Consider the following 20,919-nt stretch of genomic DNA (forward strand, 5'->3'; position numbering starts at 1 on the left):
GTGACAGATTTTTCCTACAGATAAAGTAAGAAGTACATGAAGTAAATAATATTTCTTTCATAACTTAATGTAAGTGTTTGATCTAGTGGATGGGGAATAAGACTAGGAGCTGGCACACTTGGATTCTGTTTCCAGTTACTGGCCTTGCTTTGTGGTGTTCGGGGGGTCATTCCACTGCTCTGTGCCTGGTTCCCCTTTCCACCTTTTGTGTCTCTCTCTTATCAATATAGACTCTTATTTTAGAATCCGAGCTCTCATTAGGTCCTAGATCAGATCCTCTACCATGAACCCCAGTGCCTGTGCTTTATTGACTTCTACTGTACTTGTGGATTTCATTGCAGGATAAAAGCTTGTTTTGACCAGAGCCAGCTCATTTAACCCCTTTTTGTGTTCATTGGTGTTTCACACAGGCGTAAACAATACTTACTTAATTGACAGGAATTGTGTGAGGCTTAATTCATTAACCTTTCGAAAGTACGTTGAAATCCCCACATGAGAAGACTGTAAAGAACTGAAAAAATATTTTTCATGTGAGGTACTACAGAATTCTGTTCTGCTATATAAAAGAGGCTGGGCCATCTCCGTGAAGCACCAGAAAAGACCTGTGGTAGATTTTGTCTTGATTTAAACTATCACAAGATGCTGTCCTAAAGCTTTATTGCTAGAGCTAGGTTTCTGCATATTCTGATGACTATCCCATGGCTTCTCCCAACAGAGGTAGCATCAAAGATCTTTGTAGAAGAGGATGATCAAGCCTCAAAAGAACTTAAAATTTGTTCTTTTTAAAAACAAAAACAAAAAACAAACCAACCAACCCTAATTTGCTCACCACATGTAATGCAGCCTCAATAATTAGGCAACTAACCTACCTTAATGCTTAATCTCTTATTTATTTAATTTGCTTTAATCACAAACAAACCACCAACAAAAACGTCCACCCGACTAGAGAAATGTATTTCCACAAGCCCAAAGGCAAATTTCATGCTTCCTAGGTATAAATTAACATCCCAGCATCTGGCCATGCTAGCATTACGCAGGATCTGTGCTGCCAGGAAGGTACCCATGGTATATATCAGTGTTCCATCTCACCTTGGTAATTTTGTTGAATAAACAAACGCATCAATTTACAGCAAAACAAGAATCCTTCCTATGTATAACTGGTACATATTTCATCTACCTCTGTGTTTCAAATGTAATGAATAATATAACTCTTTTAAGCATTAAAAATGTAGTTGCTGTATAGGACTTGGAGAGTGCAGTTGAAATTTTACTCATTGTCTTGTTTGGACTGAGACTTGGTTGAGGGCAAATTGGCTCTGATCTAATCCAGATAAATTTATGCTAGTTGGCAGGGGGAAGTAGTTGGAATCATAAGTATAATTCATATTGACTCTCTCTGTTTTCAATGCCTTCTGTGTGTTTTGCAACCTGGAATTCTTGATGGATTTACACCTGCTTCTAGATGTCCCATGTAATAGCAGGAGTCAAGAATATATATCTACAGGTGGCCAGAAAGGTGTTGTCATTTCAAAGACAATCTCACCATCTTGTGTAACACTATTGAAATTATTTGACGTATACAAGCTAATAGTTTCTTGGTTTAATCTCAAGGACGTTGGAGGCTGTGTATTTTCAGTGAGGAATCCATGACTCTGGAACTGATGTCTCATGTTGGTTTGCCAGAGACTGATTTTTGTGGCTAATTTTGTCACTCTTCAAGGTGCATGTTGTAGGTGTAATACAAGAGTTTTACTTTGTACACATTGGTCTTTACTTTTTTTTGTAAATGTTTTAAGTTTGTTAACATGTGAATGCATGTATTAATCTGTAATAAGATGCTTATAGGTTTTTGGATGTGTACTATATTATTCACTTGTTGATATTTTGTTGGATCAGGTGTTTTTGTTTCTATTTAATTTCCTGTAAGGATGCTTTATATACTTTTCTTTATGTGGTTCTGCCTAGATTCTATGATGATGAGCACCTTAGGTCTTGTGTACACAATGCATTAGTCTGCACTAGAAGCGTCTAAATTCTAGCGCATACAAGCGTGTTGTTCACTAACGGGCCCACGTTGACCTTGCTAGCATGCACTAAAAGTTCCCTAATACCTATTATGCAATACTGTTTTAAACTGGGCTACATTCATGAGCAATAGGCAACTTTTAGTGCACAACATGCTAGTATACACTAGAATTTACACCCTTCTGGTGTGGACTAGTGCACCATGTAGACAAGCTATTAGAAGTATGCTTATAATAATTATAGATATACCATATGCATCTTCCACATAGGTGAGAGTTTTTCTTTTTCTAATTTGGTATGATTATCATTGTGAACTTATTTATATTGTGGTGTTCCTGGAAATAATTAACTGTTGCTTTGTTGTTGTAGCTCAGTATGTATGGTGTTAAGAACTCGCTGTTATTTCTTATTTCTTTGACTTTCTCATAGCATTATGACAAAAAAAATTAATTGGGGAGAATTTTCAAATCCTCTTGTTAAAATATACTACAGTAACTTGTTTAATATAAAACAATAATTCGTAGAGAGAGAAAGAGACCAGAAGGAAAGGATCATTGAGCGCTGCTCATGACCTGATGTTATCGCATTATATCTAGTGATTGGTTTCTCACCATTAATAGCTTTTGCATATGTGCTGATGAGACCAGAGTCCTACTAGCCTTTCTTTGTTTTCTTAAAATACTCCGTTTGTTAGTCATTACAGGGAATCATGCAGGGTAAGTTTTAGGCCTATAAAATACACAGTCGGGGAACTGCAGCCAACCACAGGATAGACACTTTTTTACAATAATATAATGCAGTAACAAGAATTTTTTTAATCCTTAAAATGCTGTGGGTGCTTACTGATTTCCCCTTTACTCCTTCCTTCCCAGTGCTGTCACTTCTAGAATGATGGGAAAGATCCCAACAGAGAGAGAGAGATGTCTTTTTCTTAGATTTGCAGCCCATAAGCATCAGATTTATTTTTTTTTTAAAAATAGAAGAGTGTAGCTCACTCTGCCTTGTTTATAATCAGTAATTTCCCTTCTGGATTATTTGTCATACATCAAAGTACTCAGCTGGTGGGAATGTGGGATACCTGACTCCGCATGAGGAAAGCTTTCAAAAGAGGGAAGGCAGGTGAGTGGAGAAACTCCCTATAAAGGACATGTTTAAAAATTCAAAACTATACAAAGCATTTGTTGAAAAACTGAGTTGCCTGCATTAGTTCCCTTGCAGCTATATTAGAATTGTACATGCTTTTCCTTCCTCCTCCTCATGTTCTAAGAATATGAGTAAAAACCACATACTGCGCTCTGAACACACAAGTCAGGCAAGCCTCAGCTCAAATGAAAAGATAAGAGGGGAGCACCACAAAGGGACTGTTGTAAAGATATTTTTTTTTCCAGTCAGAACCCACTCCTGTAGGTTTTTTGCAAGTTGGAATGATCTGAGACATGCACATTTATGGAGCCAGTAGAAAGTGTAAATTAAACCAGTTTAGGCCCCAGTACAGTAAGGTACCTAAGCACGTGACCAGTCCTATTGAAGGCAAGCATATACTTTGTTACCCGGGGTTCTTTCAACCCAAAGCTCTTGGTTGTGCTAGGTGGTGTCAGGAAATAAATCAGGGGAGACACGGCCGTCCGACCAATAGATGCCTGGCACAAATGGACAACACGAGTGCTTTCACTTAAAGCTAAACTTTACTTAGTCTCAAGCACTTACACACGTCCACAACAGGTTAATAAAACACCCCCAACCATTGATAATTACCAAAGCTGTGTGTGGCTCTTGAGTGACACAGCAGCAGGCTTCCGGTGGCCAAATCTTCCATCTGCCGGTGGGGACTAAAAGATGTATTCAGAGGGAGAGTCCAAAAAGAGTCCAAAAGAGTCCCCAAACGGGTCCCTTATTTATACATTAGTAGTAGAATGAAATGTCCCTTAAAGAAAACTGGTTAAGTAAGCAGTTCCAATGGGCAAGCAAGAGGCTCCTTCTGATTATTGATTAACCAGGTGTGGGTTTTTCCAGAGTTTGCAGCCTTGAGACCCCAATAGACATTCCTGGAGCACATCTTGCTCTTTTAAAATGCATGTATCAGCAACTTCAACACAATTCTTATCAGGAAGGATGCGGGGTCATGCTGCCCTTTCTGAGGCACCCAAAACTCCCCCACCTCCTGCCTTGGTCAAGCTCAGACTGCTGAATGGCCAATTTACAGCTTGCTGACTAGGTCGCCTTTAACAATAAGCCATAGGGGTTTCAGATACTTTATTGGTTTGCCGAAGTCTGCCCGTGCACTTAATGTCTCACTGAATAACTTGGAATAACTTTTAGACCCCAATTCAGATATGAGTTTATTGCCCTAAAACCAGTGGAACCAGCAAAAATAATCACACAGCTAGTCTTTTTAGCAAATGTGCTAGCTTTTCCTTTTTGTTGGCTTCAAAGTTCTATCAAATTCTTTACTTTGCAATGTTTTGTTTTTCAGGATGGGAAGAAGAAGTTTGACAAGGAAAGTGAGAAATATTATTCCATTCTAGAGAAGCACTTAAATTTATCAGCAAAGAAAAAAGAATCTCATTTGCAAGATGTAAGCTCTTACCCTTTTACTAGACCATAAGTTTATCTTTAAAAAGAGTTGTCTCCTTGACACGCTGTATTTTTCTTTACATAAAATGGTTGATGATTTCTGCCAGACCCTGTTGCTATGTACATACTCATAAATTCTGTATATATGATTAATACTATTCTGATGTGAAATAAAACTTTTAACAGGGCAGTATTTTCCATATGCTCTGCCATATTTTAAGTTGCAAATCTAATTTTTACTATTTACAATATTTGTAATGCTCTAATAAAACATGTCTGACCTTTATTTGCAAGGTGTAGGTGGAATATTTAGAATTAATGTAATTAGGCTATGCTGTCTTTTTTTTGTTATTTAATTTATTCCATTTTACATACATTTTCAACTAGATAGCTGAGCCTGAAGCATTTTAATGACACTTTTTATGCTTTTCAGCATATCACGTTTTCCGCTTTAATCTGAGAGAAACATTCTTTCCATTATGAAACTATATGGCTGTATTTTATGAAATTAAAAAAAGTGCCATATTGCAAATAAATAAATAGATTGCTAAAGGTTTTCAGGTAAACTTGTGTTTGTCATACCAAAATGTAGTCAAATATGACCTCATAAGATTCTTAGTTTGAGCAAAGAAGGATGGGTCCTTACTCTTGTGAGTAGTACTTTTTTGTCCCAGCAGTTTCAACAGAAGTCAGTGGGCCTGATTCTGCACTGCCTTGTACCCAATCATGTAGCCAATAATATCTGTACAAAGTGCCATTTTTATCTGGTAGCATTTTACATTTGTAGCATTTTGCAGTAGTGTAAATGGCTAGACAGGTATAAGGCAATGAATATTGAGTCTCATTGAGACTGTTTGCATGCGTAAAGATTTGCATAATTGGACGCGGAATTAAATATTTTTTTCATGCATTACTTTTGCTTCCTTGGAGTTAACTGTACTTCCAAAGAGAGTCCACAGAGTTTAATTGCAATACTGTGTACAGATTAAGGGATCTACAGTGATAAAAAACTATTCAGAGAGGATTGTTCTATTGTGAGCACAAAGCTCTAATTATACAGGGTAAAAGTATTTAAACTTGATCCTAGAATCTGATACAGTTCCACATAACCGTGTATTTATGTGGCACTCATTTGATTTAAGGTCATAGCCTTAAATGTAGATGCATCATCCATTTTGAAGAGTACATCCTGTAACTGTTACTTTTAAAAAGCAGTCATAGTTGTAACTTAACAGAAGGATCCCCTTTTTAGCTATGTTGTTAGGTTAAATTATTTTCCTGTGCAGCAAATTACAAGTTATTTTTTTTCAGTATTACTGACATTATATTAAACTTTCCAAAAGAGGTGGGTGCTATTTTAATACCATTATTGTCAATGATAAACTCTAAAAACTTGGAAATTACTTTGCTGACAAAATTCTACACAAAAGATGTAACCATCTCTCAGAAAGTCACAAAGTGTGGTTTATATTTACCTGATATAATACTGCAGTTTCATAACATTTATTCTTTTATATTGTACACGCTAAAACAGATGTCAGTATGATGAATCAACTGTAGAGAAAACAACATTAATTTTACAAGGTTTTTTTATTCCATTCACAGGCCAAATTTACATATACACAACTCCGACAAGTCCATAAATTCCCTTTGCATTAATGGGAAAATAGTTCCATTAGAGTTAAGCAGGAAGTCAGAAAACAATTCTTGATGTATTTACCTATAAATCAAGATTTGGTTAAGTCAAGTTAAGTGTTAGTTTACTGTCAGGTTTAAATAAAGCACATTTTGCTGGGATGGTTATGAAGATTATTTATTATATTGCAGTTAAAAAACTAATTGAAATTAAATAAAATGTATCAACTGTGTATATAATTAAATAAACTGTCTTAGAATCATGAAGGATTTGACTTGAGCATGCAAACTAATAGAAAATCACAGTAAAAGTTTTCCACTCTGTCCTTAATGATCACTTCATGCCTAGATATTGAATTTCATAAGGGATGCTAGTTAGTCTACTATTCTAAAGGCTGTGATTGTAGAACATATAGGGCCTACTTCACCTTTGTATTGCTTTGGATTTATGTTGATATAACTACATTGAAATCATTGGAGTTACGCCAGCATAAAACTGGAGTAAGCATGGTGGTGAATCAGGCATTTAAATTATAAAAACTGGTTGTGGGAGAGTTAGATAAAGAATGGGTCAGCTTCTCTTGTTTTGAGTTTGATTCATAATGTGCAATTTTAATATTAGGCATATGTTTAGTTTTGATGATAGTACTATCACCTTAGGTCATGGTTGTCCAGACTTGGCAGCTGAAGTTGGCACTAGCTATGAGCCAGAGGGCCATATGCAATTTCTCTAAAATGGAATAGGTTGCAAAGTTATTTGTTTATTTGTAATGCAGAGGTAGAGCCACTGCAGACTTCAGACCTCTGATGTTCCATCTTGATTCAAGTGGAGGCCTGTGTTTTCCATACATCTGTAGTTACTGGGGTACAGTCACATACTAAAGATCCTTCTTTGTGCTAGACCTTGGGCTATCACTGTCAAATAGCGGATAAGATGAAGATCATTTGGGTATGAGTTTTGCCATAATATGCAGCACATTCCATAGTAGTACACAGACTATTGAAACACTTTTTACAAACTGCAAACAGTATGTGATGTAAAAAGACCAAAAACCCACTATGACCAACTTTTTTACTATCCCTGTGAGAAAACCTATGGAAATAAATGAGAGTTACAGAATTAAAAAGGAATAGATCTGAATCAATACTACAAGCATCAATTTTGGTAGCCCTCTATTGAACACTAAATGCAGATTCATGAAACTGAGCTTTCAAAATCATGCTCATGTATGGAGGCATGTCCATCTTGCAAAAACATGGTGAGTTCAGATGCACATTCTAGTGCTATTTCCAGTCAGTGAAAATAATAGTGACTCTAATTGTATCATAAAAGCTGCTGCTGTAATTAACCAGACAGTAAGCCATTCTTTACCATTGGCAGAGTATCATACAAAAAGGTGTGAAAATCTTTCCTGCCTTGGAAAAGTTCAAATAAACCACTTCTTAAATGATTCTTACAACTGTGAATGCACATTGATCAAGCAAACTCATCAGCCTTCACCAAAGATGGCTTTTGAAAAGTGTGATTTGATCGCTATACCCAAATGATCATTGTGGCCCAAGTTTTGGACAGTGTGTCAAAACGTGCTTAAGTCCCAGTAAAGTTAAACATATGCTTACGTGCTTTTCTGTGGATGGATTAAAGCATGTTCTTAAGTGCTTTCCTGAACTGAGCCCTGAAAGAGCTCTTTGCTAAAACCAAATTAAACTGTATTTATTATATATAACCAAAAGTAAAAACTGAGGCCCTTGTTATTTAAATTCTCGTATTTTGCAATCCCATGAGTTAAGGTTTGCAGGATCGTACCCTAAAGTTGTAACACGTTGTTAAATTCTGCCAAATTGCATACCTTATATACCCTATTATATATACTTTTTATAACATAACTATTAATATACTACGTTTTAGATTCATCAAGGAAACCAGTAATAGAAAATACAACAAAAATACCACATGGCCAAGTTAACTTTGTGGTAAAAGCCTTAATTTTTGGAATTGCATGGCTTTTGAGTGCTTTATTTCTTATCCTTAACATTAGCTTTTGCATTAAATTTCCTGTTTTGCTTTTTATAGGCCTAAAAAGGAACAAGTGCTACTGATTCATTTGAAAGATACTGTTAAATCTAATATTTTTGCTTTAAAGTGCTAATGGAGTACTGTAGAAGTGGTTCAATGTTAAATGTTTCCATGCTACTAAATGACAATATTCACACCCTTAGCTGAAGCAGTATTAATTAGACATGCCATTCACAGGCAGAATCTTTAACTGAAGGCAAATACTGATTATACAAAGACAAGATTTAAAAAATACTAAACCTGTTTTCTTTAAAAATGAATATTCTTTCTGTTCCTTGATGGAAATTATAAAACAAACCATCTTCAATTTTCTAGCTTCACATATGTTTGTTATTTGAGTTCCAAATTTAATCAGAACATAAGAGAAAAATGTATTATTTTTATACTACCATAAATCAGAAATGGCTGAACTGATGTTACTGAAAGTTTCCACAATTAAAAAAAGAAATTCCCTTAGACCTGGGACAAGACATAGACAATTTCAGTCCAAAAGGAACTTCCTTAAGGAAAGTTATGAATAACTGAAAAAATTGAGTTAAAATGGGAACTGGTCATGTGTTATGTCTCCCTCTAATGGCTTGTTTACATGGAGGATAAGAGCCCACTACTCTTATCAGTTGGTGGAGTTAATTCTTTCTCTCCAGTGACAAAAGCCTTTGGTTTGGTGCTGGTGTTTCCAGGTTCAATCCCTGCCTATGACCTATGGTAGCAGTCAATACTCATAAATTTCCAGCAAATACTGCACACTGCACTTTCTGTAAAACATTGGGAAAATGAAAACATGAAAATTAGCTATCATGAACGTGTAAAACTATAAAATATGTTTATATTCTCAGACAGTTTGATTCATATTATGAAATGACAGGCTGCAAGATTTGTGTGTTTAAAAACATATCCCATCTCTTTCGCTCCCTCTCTCTCTGTGGAAAAGGCATTTGAAACTACTCATGCTGGGAAATGTGCAAGGAATCAGTCATGCATGATATTCAAGAGACTCTTTAACAAGGCACACCAGCTTTGATGCCCCTTTTTGTTCTTTTGTCCCACTCCCTCCTCTTCACCTTTTCCCATGATGCTCTGAATGTGTGGAGCACCTCAAGCCACCCTTCCTTGCTTCATGCCAGGTTTTTCTAAAATTCACATAGAATAAATCCAGGAGAGGCGAGAAAATGAAAGAAGAGCAGGGTTGGGGGGAACCCTAAGGCCAAAATTTTTAAGCTTGGATGTCTAAACTTAGGGTCCTGAATCTGTATTTAGTAACCTAAATAAGTGCCCTAATTTTCAGAAGTACTGAGCACACACAACTCCCACTGACCTTAATTAATTCTCAGCAGCTCTGGGTGGGGAGCCACATATGTAGGTGTCTTACTTTAGGCACTTAGGTTTGAAGATTTTATCCTAAATTAATGTAACCATCCTGATGTGTCCTTGCCTTACTCAGGAACTGTCTGATTTTATTTTATCCTGTCCTCTTTGTCCCTTTCCTTTTCTGTTTTGTCTCCTTATGACCCTGGCCTGTTGTGTCCTGTTACATTTAGACTGTGAAACAATAAGGGGGACTGTCTCTATTTGTGTTCTATGGCAGCTGGAACATTTTTGCATGCCCAAATTAATAATATTCCTTGCTTTAAATCTTGTATAGTTGATCCTTGACTGCTTTTTGTCATCCTTTTGTGTTCCTTGCACTTTTGCCAGTTTAGATTGTATTTGGTGAAAGACTAATGTCTGGACTGGTGACTTGTACTGTGTACCACATTTCATCCTGGTTCACTTTGAAATTGCTCAGTAGTTAAACTATTGACAAATAAAGTGTCTCTGAATACATTTCACACAGCCCTTATGAAAAGGTTGGTTGTTAAAGGAAGAGAAACATTGGCTTGTCTAGAGGTCTCATGGGACACAGGTCCCTGGTCTGAGAGCATTGCAGAGACATTTTATGTAGCTCCTGATGGAGAGTATTTCATCATTTTTTAGCATACTCTTCTAGCCGCTGCTTTGTTACGAGCATAAGAGTCTGTAGGGCCGGGAAATAAAACAGAACACTGGAACTTAGGAGATTCTTAAATAAATAGTTAATAATGGAAACCATAAGTGAGCCAGTTATAACCAAAAAATTAATATTAATTTTATGTACTTCATTTTTATTTTTAGGCAGATACGCAGATCGACAGAGAACATCAAAACTTTTATGAAGCATCATTAGAATATGTGTTTAAAATTCAAGAAGTACAGGAGAAAAAGAAATTTGAATTTGTTGAACCTGTAAGTTTTGTATTTATTTTTAACTTCCTTTACCTACGTTTACAGTGAATGTATTTAAAGATGAAAATTTTGGTTCATGTTCTTGTTTTTTGGTCTCTTTTTAATTAAAGGAGTTCTTGGAAGTAGTTCATGAGCAAACAGGCATAAAATTCTTTCCTTGGGAACTATCCTCATTTCTTAAAGACTTGCACAAAAGTTTTCATGTCTACTGTGAAGTAAAAGAAGTTTAAAATCTGTATGGCATTTTAATGGCTGAACTTAAGAGGTTGTATCTGTGCAACACGTAACAGAGATTTCCTAATATAAAAATTGGCTCAAAACTCCAAACATATTAGTCTTCAAGTGCTCAGAGTACGAAGTTTACCTCATGTTTGCTTTTACATATGAAATAACATGAATAGAATATTAAAAATTCATTTGTATAATTATTAAGGTATTTTTGTAAAGTTATATAATGTCTGTAGCAGAACATGTCTGAGACCACTGTGTAATTGGCAGAAGTTGTGCCAAGATTTTAACTAATAGGACTCTGCAGTTAAGACTATAAATCTATACTTAAAGTATGTCAACACTGCAGCTAGACAGCTGTGGCTGGCCCATGCCAGCTGACTTAGGCTCCTGGGGCTTGGACTAAGGGACCGTTTATTTGCAGTGTAGATATAGATCAGATGTGGGCAAACTACAGCCCGGGGGCCACAGCCGGCCCGCGGGACCATCCTGCTCGGACCCTGAGCTCCCGGCCAGGGAGCCTACTCCCCAGCTCTTCCCCCACTGCCCCCCTCCCCAAGAAGAGCTACTCTAAGTGCCTATCTTCATGTATTTTGAGATGAGAATATATTTCAAAGTGAATATATGCATGTTAGTGAGAAACTAATGAACCTTGATCCAGCAACTAAAAATACCCATGATTAAAACATAGCCTCACTTATCATTTATATTATGGACTTGCTATCAGTGAGGATGTAATGTACACCAAAAAAGGGAGGAGTAAGGAAAGATGCAAATCAGAGCGAAGATTTCACCCTCATTTCATACTGGGGCTGTAAAAATGGGATTTTAGGAAAGATTTGAAAAATACGAAGAAACAGGCATGCTTTTGGAAGAAACAAGGTAGGTGAAGTAATATTTTTAATTAGACTAACTTCTGCTGGTGAAAGAGATGAGCTTTTAAACTTACACAGAGCTCTTCTTCATACTGGGAAACTTAGGGCAAGTCTACATTTAAAACACTGCATCGCCACAGTGAGTGGGGAGAGAGAGAACTCTCCCATCACTGTAGTTAACTCCCAAGAGGCGGAAGTTGTATCGGTGGGAGAAGCTCTCCTGCCGACATAGCGCTGTCTACATGGAGAATTAGGCTGGCAAAATTATGTCGCTTAAGGGTGTGGATTTTTCCAGTGTCCATAAATTCATAAATTTGCTAGACACAGAAAACCATGGACTTAATAGACACTAGATTCATGACTTATTACAACAGTCTATAACCCATTAATAACCCTCCCCTCAGCTGCTTCTCTCTCCCATCCCCTCCGCTTCCTTTCCTGCCTATGACTGTAGGAGTGTGAATGGCCACTTCACCTTGAATGATCCTTTGAAATATGTGTTAAGTACGTATGCTAAACCATCTGTTCCATCTTGTATGTAACTGTGACATCTGAGGTAAGTTTCCCAGACCTGAAGAAGAGCTCTGTATAGCTCAAAAACTTCTCTCTCACCAACAGAAGTTTGGTCCAGTGAAAGATATAACCTCACCCACCTTGTCTCTCTAATATCCTGGGACCGACATAGCTACAACAGCACGGCATACCTAGATTTTGGAAGGACATTGCAAGCTAAAAGGGAAGCATGGGAAAAAAGGCCTAGAGACATTTGTTGATGAAGATTTTTACTGTTCCTGTTCCTGTTTACTACAAACATTATTTTCAGTGTCAAACACATTCAGTAGGAAAAAAAGCAAAACTTTAATCTCGCCTGAAGATTTTAGGAGGTCCAAAGTGCCAACTTTCCATTAACTTTCTCTTGTATAAGGCTCTCCTTATAAGTGTGTGCAAGCATCAGGGAAAACGATTCACAGGTTGTAGATGCATTTTAGAGTGGATTTAGGTGGGATGTTAACAATTGCATGTTAGATGAGAGTCTTAATTTTTTTTTCATTTGAAAGCATGGAATGAACAATAGAGACTGACTTTCTATGTTTTTCTCCCCAGTGAAGTCCTAGAACGCAGCAACTAGTGGTAAAAAGTTGTGGCCTGTTGAGGTTTAAAATGATGTATATAAAAACATCATACTGTAAACACTTACACAGGGGGTAATTGACAGATAGAATCACTCATTTCATATATTTCAATAGGGATTTTGGAGGGCATTAGACAGAGTTATGTCTATTTATTTTATTTTATTTTTTTTGCTGTGGAAAGTGTAGTGCAAATTACTTTCAGATTACTGAAAAATGCCATCTTAAGTAACTTATGTGATATTATCTTCTTTCAGTATATGATGGAATTGATTGCTCAATGCAGTTCACAACCTATGCTCTACATGTGCTCAGATACTACTGAGATGAGGGTCATATAAATTCAGAAACATTTAATTGTTCTTCATTAGCTGTGCTAATTATAAAGTATTTTGCTGGTATCATTCCTCTGATACTCCAGCCTAGTATCTCATTCCTTTATACAGTTTGAAGTGCCCTAAGTGTAACTAATGAATACAGGGAGTTGTATTTTTATTTTATTAAAATTTCCCTTCAAAGAGATCTGTCAACGAGGAAAGGAGAGATTCTGATGTGGAGGTAAAAGGAGGGGAAATTGTTGTGCCAGTCAGGACTCATAGACTTTAAGGCCAGAAAGGACCATCATGATCATCTAGTCTGATCTCTTGTACATTGCAGGTCACAGAACCTCACCTACTCACCCGTGTAATAGACCCCTAACCTCTGGCAGAGTTACTGAAGCCCTCACATCATGGTTTAAAGACTTCAAGTTACAAAGAATCCACCATTTACACTAGTTTAAAGCTGCAAGTGACCCATAGCCGATGCTGCAGAGGAAAGTGAAAAACCCCAGGGACTCTGCCAATCTGACTCGGGGAGAAATTCCTTCCCGATCCCAAATATGGCGATCAGTTAAACCCTGAGCATGTGGGCAAGGCCTACCAGCCAGACAACTGGGAAAAAATTCTCTCACCCCATTTAGTGTCCAATCACCGATCATTGGAGATATTTGCTATCAGCAGTCACAGATCAGCCACATGCCCTCATAGGCAGTCCCATCATACTATCCCCTCCATAAATGTATCAAACTCAGTCTTCAAGCCAGTTGGGTTTTTTGCCCCCACTGCTCCCCTTGGGAGGCTGTTCCAGAACGTCACTCCTCTGATGGTTAGAAACCTTCGTCTAATTTCCAGCCTAAATTTTTTGATGGCCAGTTTATATTCATTTGTTCCTGAATTGGCCCTTAACTGAAATAACTCCTCCCACTCCCTGGTATTTATCCCTCTGATGTATTTATAGAGAGCAATCATATCTCCCTTGAGCCTTCTTTTGGTTAGGCGAAACAAGCCAAGCTCTTTGAGTCTCCTCTCATAAGGTAAGTTTTCCCTTTTTGTGATCATAGTAATAGCCCTTCTCTGCATCTGTTCCAGTTTGAATTAATATTTCTTAAACATGGGAGACTGTGTAGTCCAGATCTCATCAATGCCTTGTATAATGTTACTAACACTTGCCTGTCTCTACTGGAAATACCTCGCCTGATGCATCCTAGGACTGCACTAGCCTTTTTCACGGCTGCATCACGTTGGCAGCCCTTAGTCATCCTGTGATCAACCAATACACCTAGGACTTTTGCCACCTCTGTTGCTTTCAGCTGATAAGACGGCAGCTTATAGCAAAAAAAATTATTGTTAGTCCCTAAGTGCCTGACACTTTGCACTATTAATGTCCCTGCATACTGAACCTTGGAAAGGCTCAGTGTTGTGGGAAACAAAGTGGGGAATGTAACCCAGCAAATCCTATGAGGTGTGTAATACCCATTGGTGCAGTGGAGGAGTGAGAGAAAAAAGAAGTGGGTAAACTACCACTTCTCATTTGGGAAATATGGAGTTTCGTTTAAGATAAACTGTGTTTGCCCACATTTAGCCTTGTCTACACTAGTGCATTGGAGGGGGAATTGCCGGGTAGGAGGATAGTCTTCTTTTGGAGGTGGGGAGGTTGCAAAGGTTTTGAGGGAGGGATGGTGGATGCATCATGCTCAGTGGATTATCTCTAAGATGGGAGTTCTAGTGCTTTACAAAGGTCCTATGTATCCACCCCCAGAGGCCATGGATCTACTTCTGTGCTTGCTGTTCAGTGCCTCTCATCTCAAGACTCTGGCCTTGAAGTCTTCAAAACCCTTTGTCCTTGGGAATAATAATTTCCATGGAGACAATGATTCTTGTGGGTAACCTGTGGCTTTTGCAGTCCAGGAGAGTTCATACTCAAAGGATGGCACGACTATCTTCAGTACTGCCCTGCCTTTGGTGGTTCTACCAAAGAAAGGAAGCTATAGAAACACTGCAGTGAATGCTGCCCACTGGACAGTGAATCATTGTGTTCTCTAGCTGCCCTACCCTTGTCCCTTCCTGAACACTGTTGCTGAGTGGGGTAGGTCCATTTAAGGATAAAGCTAAGCCTAGATATATAGACCTGGCTCAAATGTAGCAGTTTTTGTAGTCTGTATGCTAAGTAGTTTTGTATGTATTATCTTCCATGTTTATAGATCTTATTGCATTATGATACAGAAGTTCCTCTTACTTATTTTTCTTGTTGATCATTCAGATGTTAGAAAATGTGTTTGCTTCACTAATGTTTTCGTGGACTCGCTTCTTTAATGCATGATATTAACATTACAGTGGTTGGGGAGCTGCCTCTGCTGTATTAGAGAGACAAAGTGGGTGAGATAATATATTTTATTGGATCAGCTTCTGTTGGTGAAAAGGACAAGTTTTCAAGCCCCACAGAGCTCTCCCTGAAGTCTGGAGAAGGTGATCATAGTGTCCAAGTTAAATGTAAGGTGGGACAGATTTTTAAGCATAAAGGGTTCACACACTTATAAGAGACACACAAATTGAAGTGGGCAGTTAACATGTCTGCAGTTGTAGGACAATGGAAGGTTAGCAGACAATGAAGGATTTGTTACAAAATGTTGTAATGGGACATAAAACCAGTGTCTCTGTTAAGTCCATGGTTTTTGGTGTGCAGCAGAGTTATGGATTTAAGTTCCCAGGCTTGTCTTTTGAAAGTGTTGTGCAGGTTTCCTGTGAGGACGAGGCCTGGGAAATTAGATATGGATTGATCGCTTTGTGAAAAGTGTTTTGCTCATGGGTGACAAAGTGTTTCTGTCTGTTATCATTTGTGTGTGTGTGTGTATGTGTGTGTGTGTGTGTGTGTGTGTGTGTGTGTGTTCACTCAAGAGTGTAGGGATTGTCTTGTTTCACCCACATGATTGCTGTTGGGCCATTTGATGCTCTGGATGAGGTATGCCATATACAGGACCGACTCATGGACCTTGAAAGGTGTGTTGTGTGGTATTGATCATTGTCGCAGTGGAGATTTGTCTGCAGGTTTTGTATCTGTTGTTCTGGCAGGGCCTGGTGCTGCTTTGAGTTGGTGTGTTCTGGTCTGTGGGGAGCTTATTTTTTATGATGAGGTTGTGGGGTTGTTTCAAGGCAAGAAGAGGGCTTTGGGGAAAGATTTATTTCAAGAAGTGGTAGGTCCCCCCATCAAATATGGGTTGTATCTGGGATCCCCTTTATGGGTTCTAGTGTGGGGTAGTAGGTGATAACTAGGCTTGTGCAGTTGGTGGTGGGTTTATTTTTTTCCTGTATTGAAGCAGGTTCTCCTGGTGTACTTGGGTGGCCTGTTTCATGATGCAATGTACTGGTGGAGTGCCTTTCTTTACTGAAGGCAGTTTTAAGTGTGTTAAGGTGTGTATCCCAGACTTTCTTTTCAGCGTACATGTTGTGGCACACAGCTCCCACCAGAGGGCAATCTACCATATTACTTGACTCTTTTAAAACTAGTTCTTTCTTGGAAAACAAGAGTGAAACTCTGCATGGAGTTGGATACATGATGTTTTGAACTGAACTCTGAAGCACAATTTAAATTAATTCTACAATAAACCTTGCAACACATTTAAAACCAAAAGCAAATATATAAATGAAAACAACCTCTCAGATGGCTTCTGCTATCAGTTATGCCAGTGTGAATCCAGAGTAACCCTGTGAAAACCAATGCCATTTTCTCAAGATTTACACTGTTTGATGGAAAGTTGAATTTAGACTTCTCTTAATGCTTGCTTAGTCGGACCCTGTTCCGTCTTTTGATCTCCCACTGATTTCCATGCAGCAGGAGCAGGTCCTTAGAGATCACTAAAATCTGACCTATCTGAAGTGTGAGGAATAGGATCATTAACTAGTCATCAAAAATTTAAAAATAAATAAAACTAATTCTAATTGCGTATATGTTTATGATGGTCTCGTGTAAACTTGAGCTATCTAAAATAAATACTGTTTTTTATTAAATAGAAATTTTGTCTAGATAGTAAAACTCAAAAACCAATTCCATCTTTTTTGCATTTCCCAGAACACTATTGACCAAATTCGTTTTAAACTGGATAGCTGAGTACCTTGTACTTAGACATAAATAAACTGAAGTAAGGAGACAGTGACTTTTGGCTGATGCACTGCAGGTCAAAGATTAAATTCCTCTTCTTTCCAAAACCTAAGTACAATCTTCTTCCTGTGAGAATGAAATGACCAAGCAATCTCAGGGTCACAAACTTTTACATAAAAATAAATAAAGGCCCAAGCAGTCTTTGGATTCTGTTTCAGGTTCTCCCTTGAAATCCTTGCAGCTCTTGCAGCATGCAGACAGATTATTGTGTTAAATGAGTACAAGTCTGATTTCTGTATTGATCTGACTGATTAGGTATTCAGAGTGAGGTAGCAATAAAGTGCTTGTTGCACTTGGAAAACTGATAATATAAACACATTGGAGATTGTATGTAACATTTGGTGAAACCAATCACTTCTTAATACATTAAGATCACCTTGAAAAATACATACTGAGAATCATCTTTAAAAAACAAAACATTCAGAATGCTTTTTCTAAATTTACACGCAATGGGCCAGACTCTGACATAGTGCTGCTTGTAAGTAGCCACCAAAAAGCTACAAACGTCATGAGCTAGGGACAAAAGTTTTTCACCTCAATTTTGGCTCTCCAAACACAGTGCTTATTAGGCCAAGTCATGATCTCTCCTGCAGTGGCTGTGGAAGGGCATTACAGAACAGGGTCTCCTTCCACTAGCAGTGGTATTTACATACATGCATACCTGCATCCTCACTATACATGATTTCTACACAGGGCATGAAGTACATCAGGGGACTGAGTGAGAGAGACACTAACATTTTGGGAGTGTGAGTAGGTGGAGTGAGTGTTTGGGGAGCCCTTGACCAAGAGATTCCCAAGACCAGATCGCATGCAATGCACAACTGCCACACTGCAAGAATAGTCACTTACAAACAAACAAACACAACTTGATGCACCATAGCTAAAACATAAAGCATTTTATCCTTACATTTATCCGGATGTGTTATCCTTTCTTATAAATTCAACTTTACTGCCATCTAGTGCCAGTTATTTTTTTCTCATTTCACAGTATGCTCAAACCTTAACCTCATTTGTATTAGGGAAAATGAAGACAAAAAAATGTAAAGGACATGTGCAGGAGGTTTGCTGATTTTTTTTTAAATGCATCTTTCCCAGAGCTATAGAATAAACAGCCAAAAGTGAGTGTTCTTCACAAACAGGTCTTAAACTTATCTTTAAAAAACGTATAAACTGGCACAGCAAGAAGGGGTCAGTGCATTTTCTTTTTATAGTTTAGTCATTTAAAAAAGCCCACCATAAGCATAGAGTGCATTCTTCTAATTTTGGTTTTTCACATTAAAAATAAATTTTACAGAGTAGCTTTAAAACAAAAGATGTCCTAAAAATATTTTAGATGAGAAAAACTCAAATTTAAAAATTCCCTAGTCAATGTCAGTTCTCAGATCTTGGATAGATCTCTTATTTTTTTCTGAGAAATTGTCGCATTTTATTTGCAAAACCTCTAATAAAGAGAAAGTTGCACGGGACAAATCCTTAGGTGGTGTAACTTGCCATAGCCCAGTTGAAGTCAATGAGGCTATGACAATTATACACCAGCTGAGGATCTTTCCTCTTGGCTGTGTAATCTGCAGTTGCTTTAAAATGGACATTGACATATATTAATGAATATCAGGGTTGGAAGGGGTCTCAGGAGGTCATCTAGTCCAACCCCCTGCTCAAAGGGGGACCAATCCCCAAATGGCCCCCTCAAGAATTAAACTCACCGCCCTGGGTTTAGCAATTCAATGCTCAAACCACTAAGCTATCCCTTACTCCTTTAAGTAAATAAACATAAGATGTTAAAAAAGCTTAATGCTCAAGAGGTCTATTTTATATTCCAGGCTCTGCTGCTGACTTGCTGTGCAACCTTGAGATCTTTTTTTTTGCCTCAGTTTTTTTTGCCTCAGTTTCCCCCAGGGATAATAATACTTACTGACTTACACAAGAGTATTGTGAAACTTAATGAATTGTTGTTTGTAAAGTGTTCTGAGAAACACAGATTGAAAGGCCTGTAATATTCTGCTCAGGACATCTAGAACTTAAAGCCACTGTGTTACCCCTCTGTCTCAGCAGGTGAGAGCTTTGCTGGTGATTAGACTGTGTGTCAGCTCCCTGCCACACTAGTTTGTGTACCTCACCAGCAATCTCCTTGAGACTCTGCCAGTCTAAACCTTGTCTTGCAGGTAACAAGTCTAAACCTTGTCTTGCAGGTAACAATCAGTTAACCCCAGATATTGAGTTCCCTGGAGATGTCTCTCTGCAGTGTTCAGTTCCTCTCACTGATACACTCAGAAGTTTGTTGCCTCCAAGGAGACAGTGCACACATCAGCCTGTTAAGTTAGCTGAAGACTCATACTTCACTTTAATACACAGCACCGAGGTGGTCTGTAATAAAACAAGCATAAGCTTAATAAAGAACAGAGATTTAAATGATACTAAGAAAGAGAAAAAGAGAGAGGTTTGGTTACAAGCAAAACAGAACATGCTTTCTAGTGACTCATACTTAATTTTAAGAATTTACAGTCTTTGCCTCAGCAGTTTTCTTACTTACATCAAGTTACTGGTATCTCTAGCCCTCCAGGCCAGGGGATCCAACTTTCACATGCTCAGACGGTATTGTATCCTCTGTTGTCTAAGTGGTGGATAACTAAAATGTGTCTTTGTTCCCCTTATGTTACCCAAAGACCATTGTCTCTGCCTCAAAAAACAGGAAGGCTCTGGTGAGCTCTATAAGCTACTTCCTCCATTAGCTTGATTGCTTTTTTTACCTTATATGCAAATATACTTTAATTGTCCTCTGCTTGTATTCAAGCCAATCAGACAAGGCAATCCACATTCCTTGCCTAGGGCAGGCTCGATGTATGTGTAACTCCAACGGCTGTTGGGATTGAACCGGGGATCTCTGGAGTTTAGTCCATGACACTACAGCATGAGCTAAAAGCCAGCTGGCTGTTAGCTAAGGCTGTAGAGCAGACTCATTAATCTCTCTCTCTCTCTAAGTGGTCTTGGTACCACTAGATGGAACAGACACCTCACCCAGGAGGTGTTTGGGTTACAAATGCACTGCCTCACAAACATATTTTAAGAACCTATGTTGGCACACATATGTAACTCTTTGTATCCAACCGGTATGCACATCACAGTGATTTTTCAGGACCATCATGTTACCAGTTTACATACGACACATTACAGGACACTTTTTAGATACATATTATGACAACACGTGTTGGGGGTAGTGAGTGTGCCCAACCTGATATGAGTTACAGTATAGTGGGCACTCTACCAGTGGGCATTGAGGGATTTTTTGGGTCATAGGGTGTGACGAACTGAGAATGTTCTTAATGTTTTCTCTGAATACTGTGTTGGTGCCTCAGTGTCCCCATGGCACTTCTTAAGTATCTGGCAGAGCAATGGCCAGTGCACCTAAATGCCTGGCACTCTGTCTCCTAGCAACTGATGGCCTGGGCCCCTCCTCTGCAAAGGTGCCAGCTGAAAGTGTTGGAGACAAAGAGATCAGGTGACCTCCTGGCCCGGGAAAGGGGCTGAGCAGAGAGGAGGGGCTGGAAGGGGTTGTTAGTCTGGAGCTGGCTGAGGGCAGACGTGGGGGTCAGGCTCACTGACCCCCAGAATGGATCCGGCCGAGGGGTCCGGTTCTCTG

General features: G+C 38.4%; 1 protein-coding gene across 1 annotated transcript in view; it reads left to right on the forward strand.

The window, feature by feature from the left end:
- Nucleotides 1-20,919, forward strand: part of ARHGAP42 (Rho GTPase activating protein 42) — a 264,435-nt gene that overhangs the window by 186,292 nt on the left and 57,224 nt on the right. Inside the window, exons 5-6 of the mRNA XM_030560108.1 lie at nucleotides 4,499-4,600; nucleotides 10,463-10,573. Coding sequence (XP_030415968.1) covers nucleotides 4,499-4,600; nucleotides 10,463-10,573 — 213 coding nt within the window. The remainder of the gene's footprint in view (nucleotides 1-4,498; nucleotides 4,601-10,462; nucleotides 10,574-20,919) is intronic.

This window comes from Gopherus evgoodei, chromosome 1, assembly GCF_007399415.2.
Source record: "Gopherus evgoodei ecotype Sinaloan lineage chromosome 1, rGopEvg1_v1.p, whole genome shotgun sequence".
Lineage (NCBI taxonomy): Eukaryota > Metazoa > Chordata > Testudines > Testudinidae > Gopherus > Gopherus evgoodei.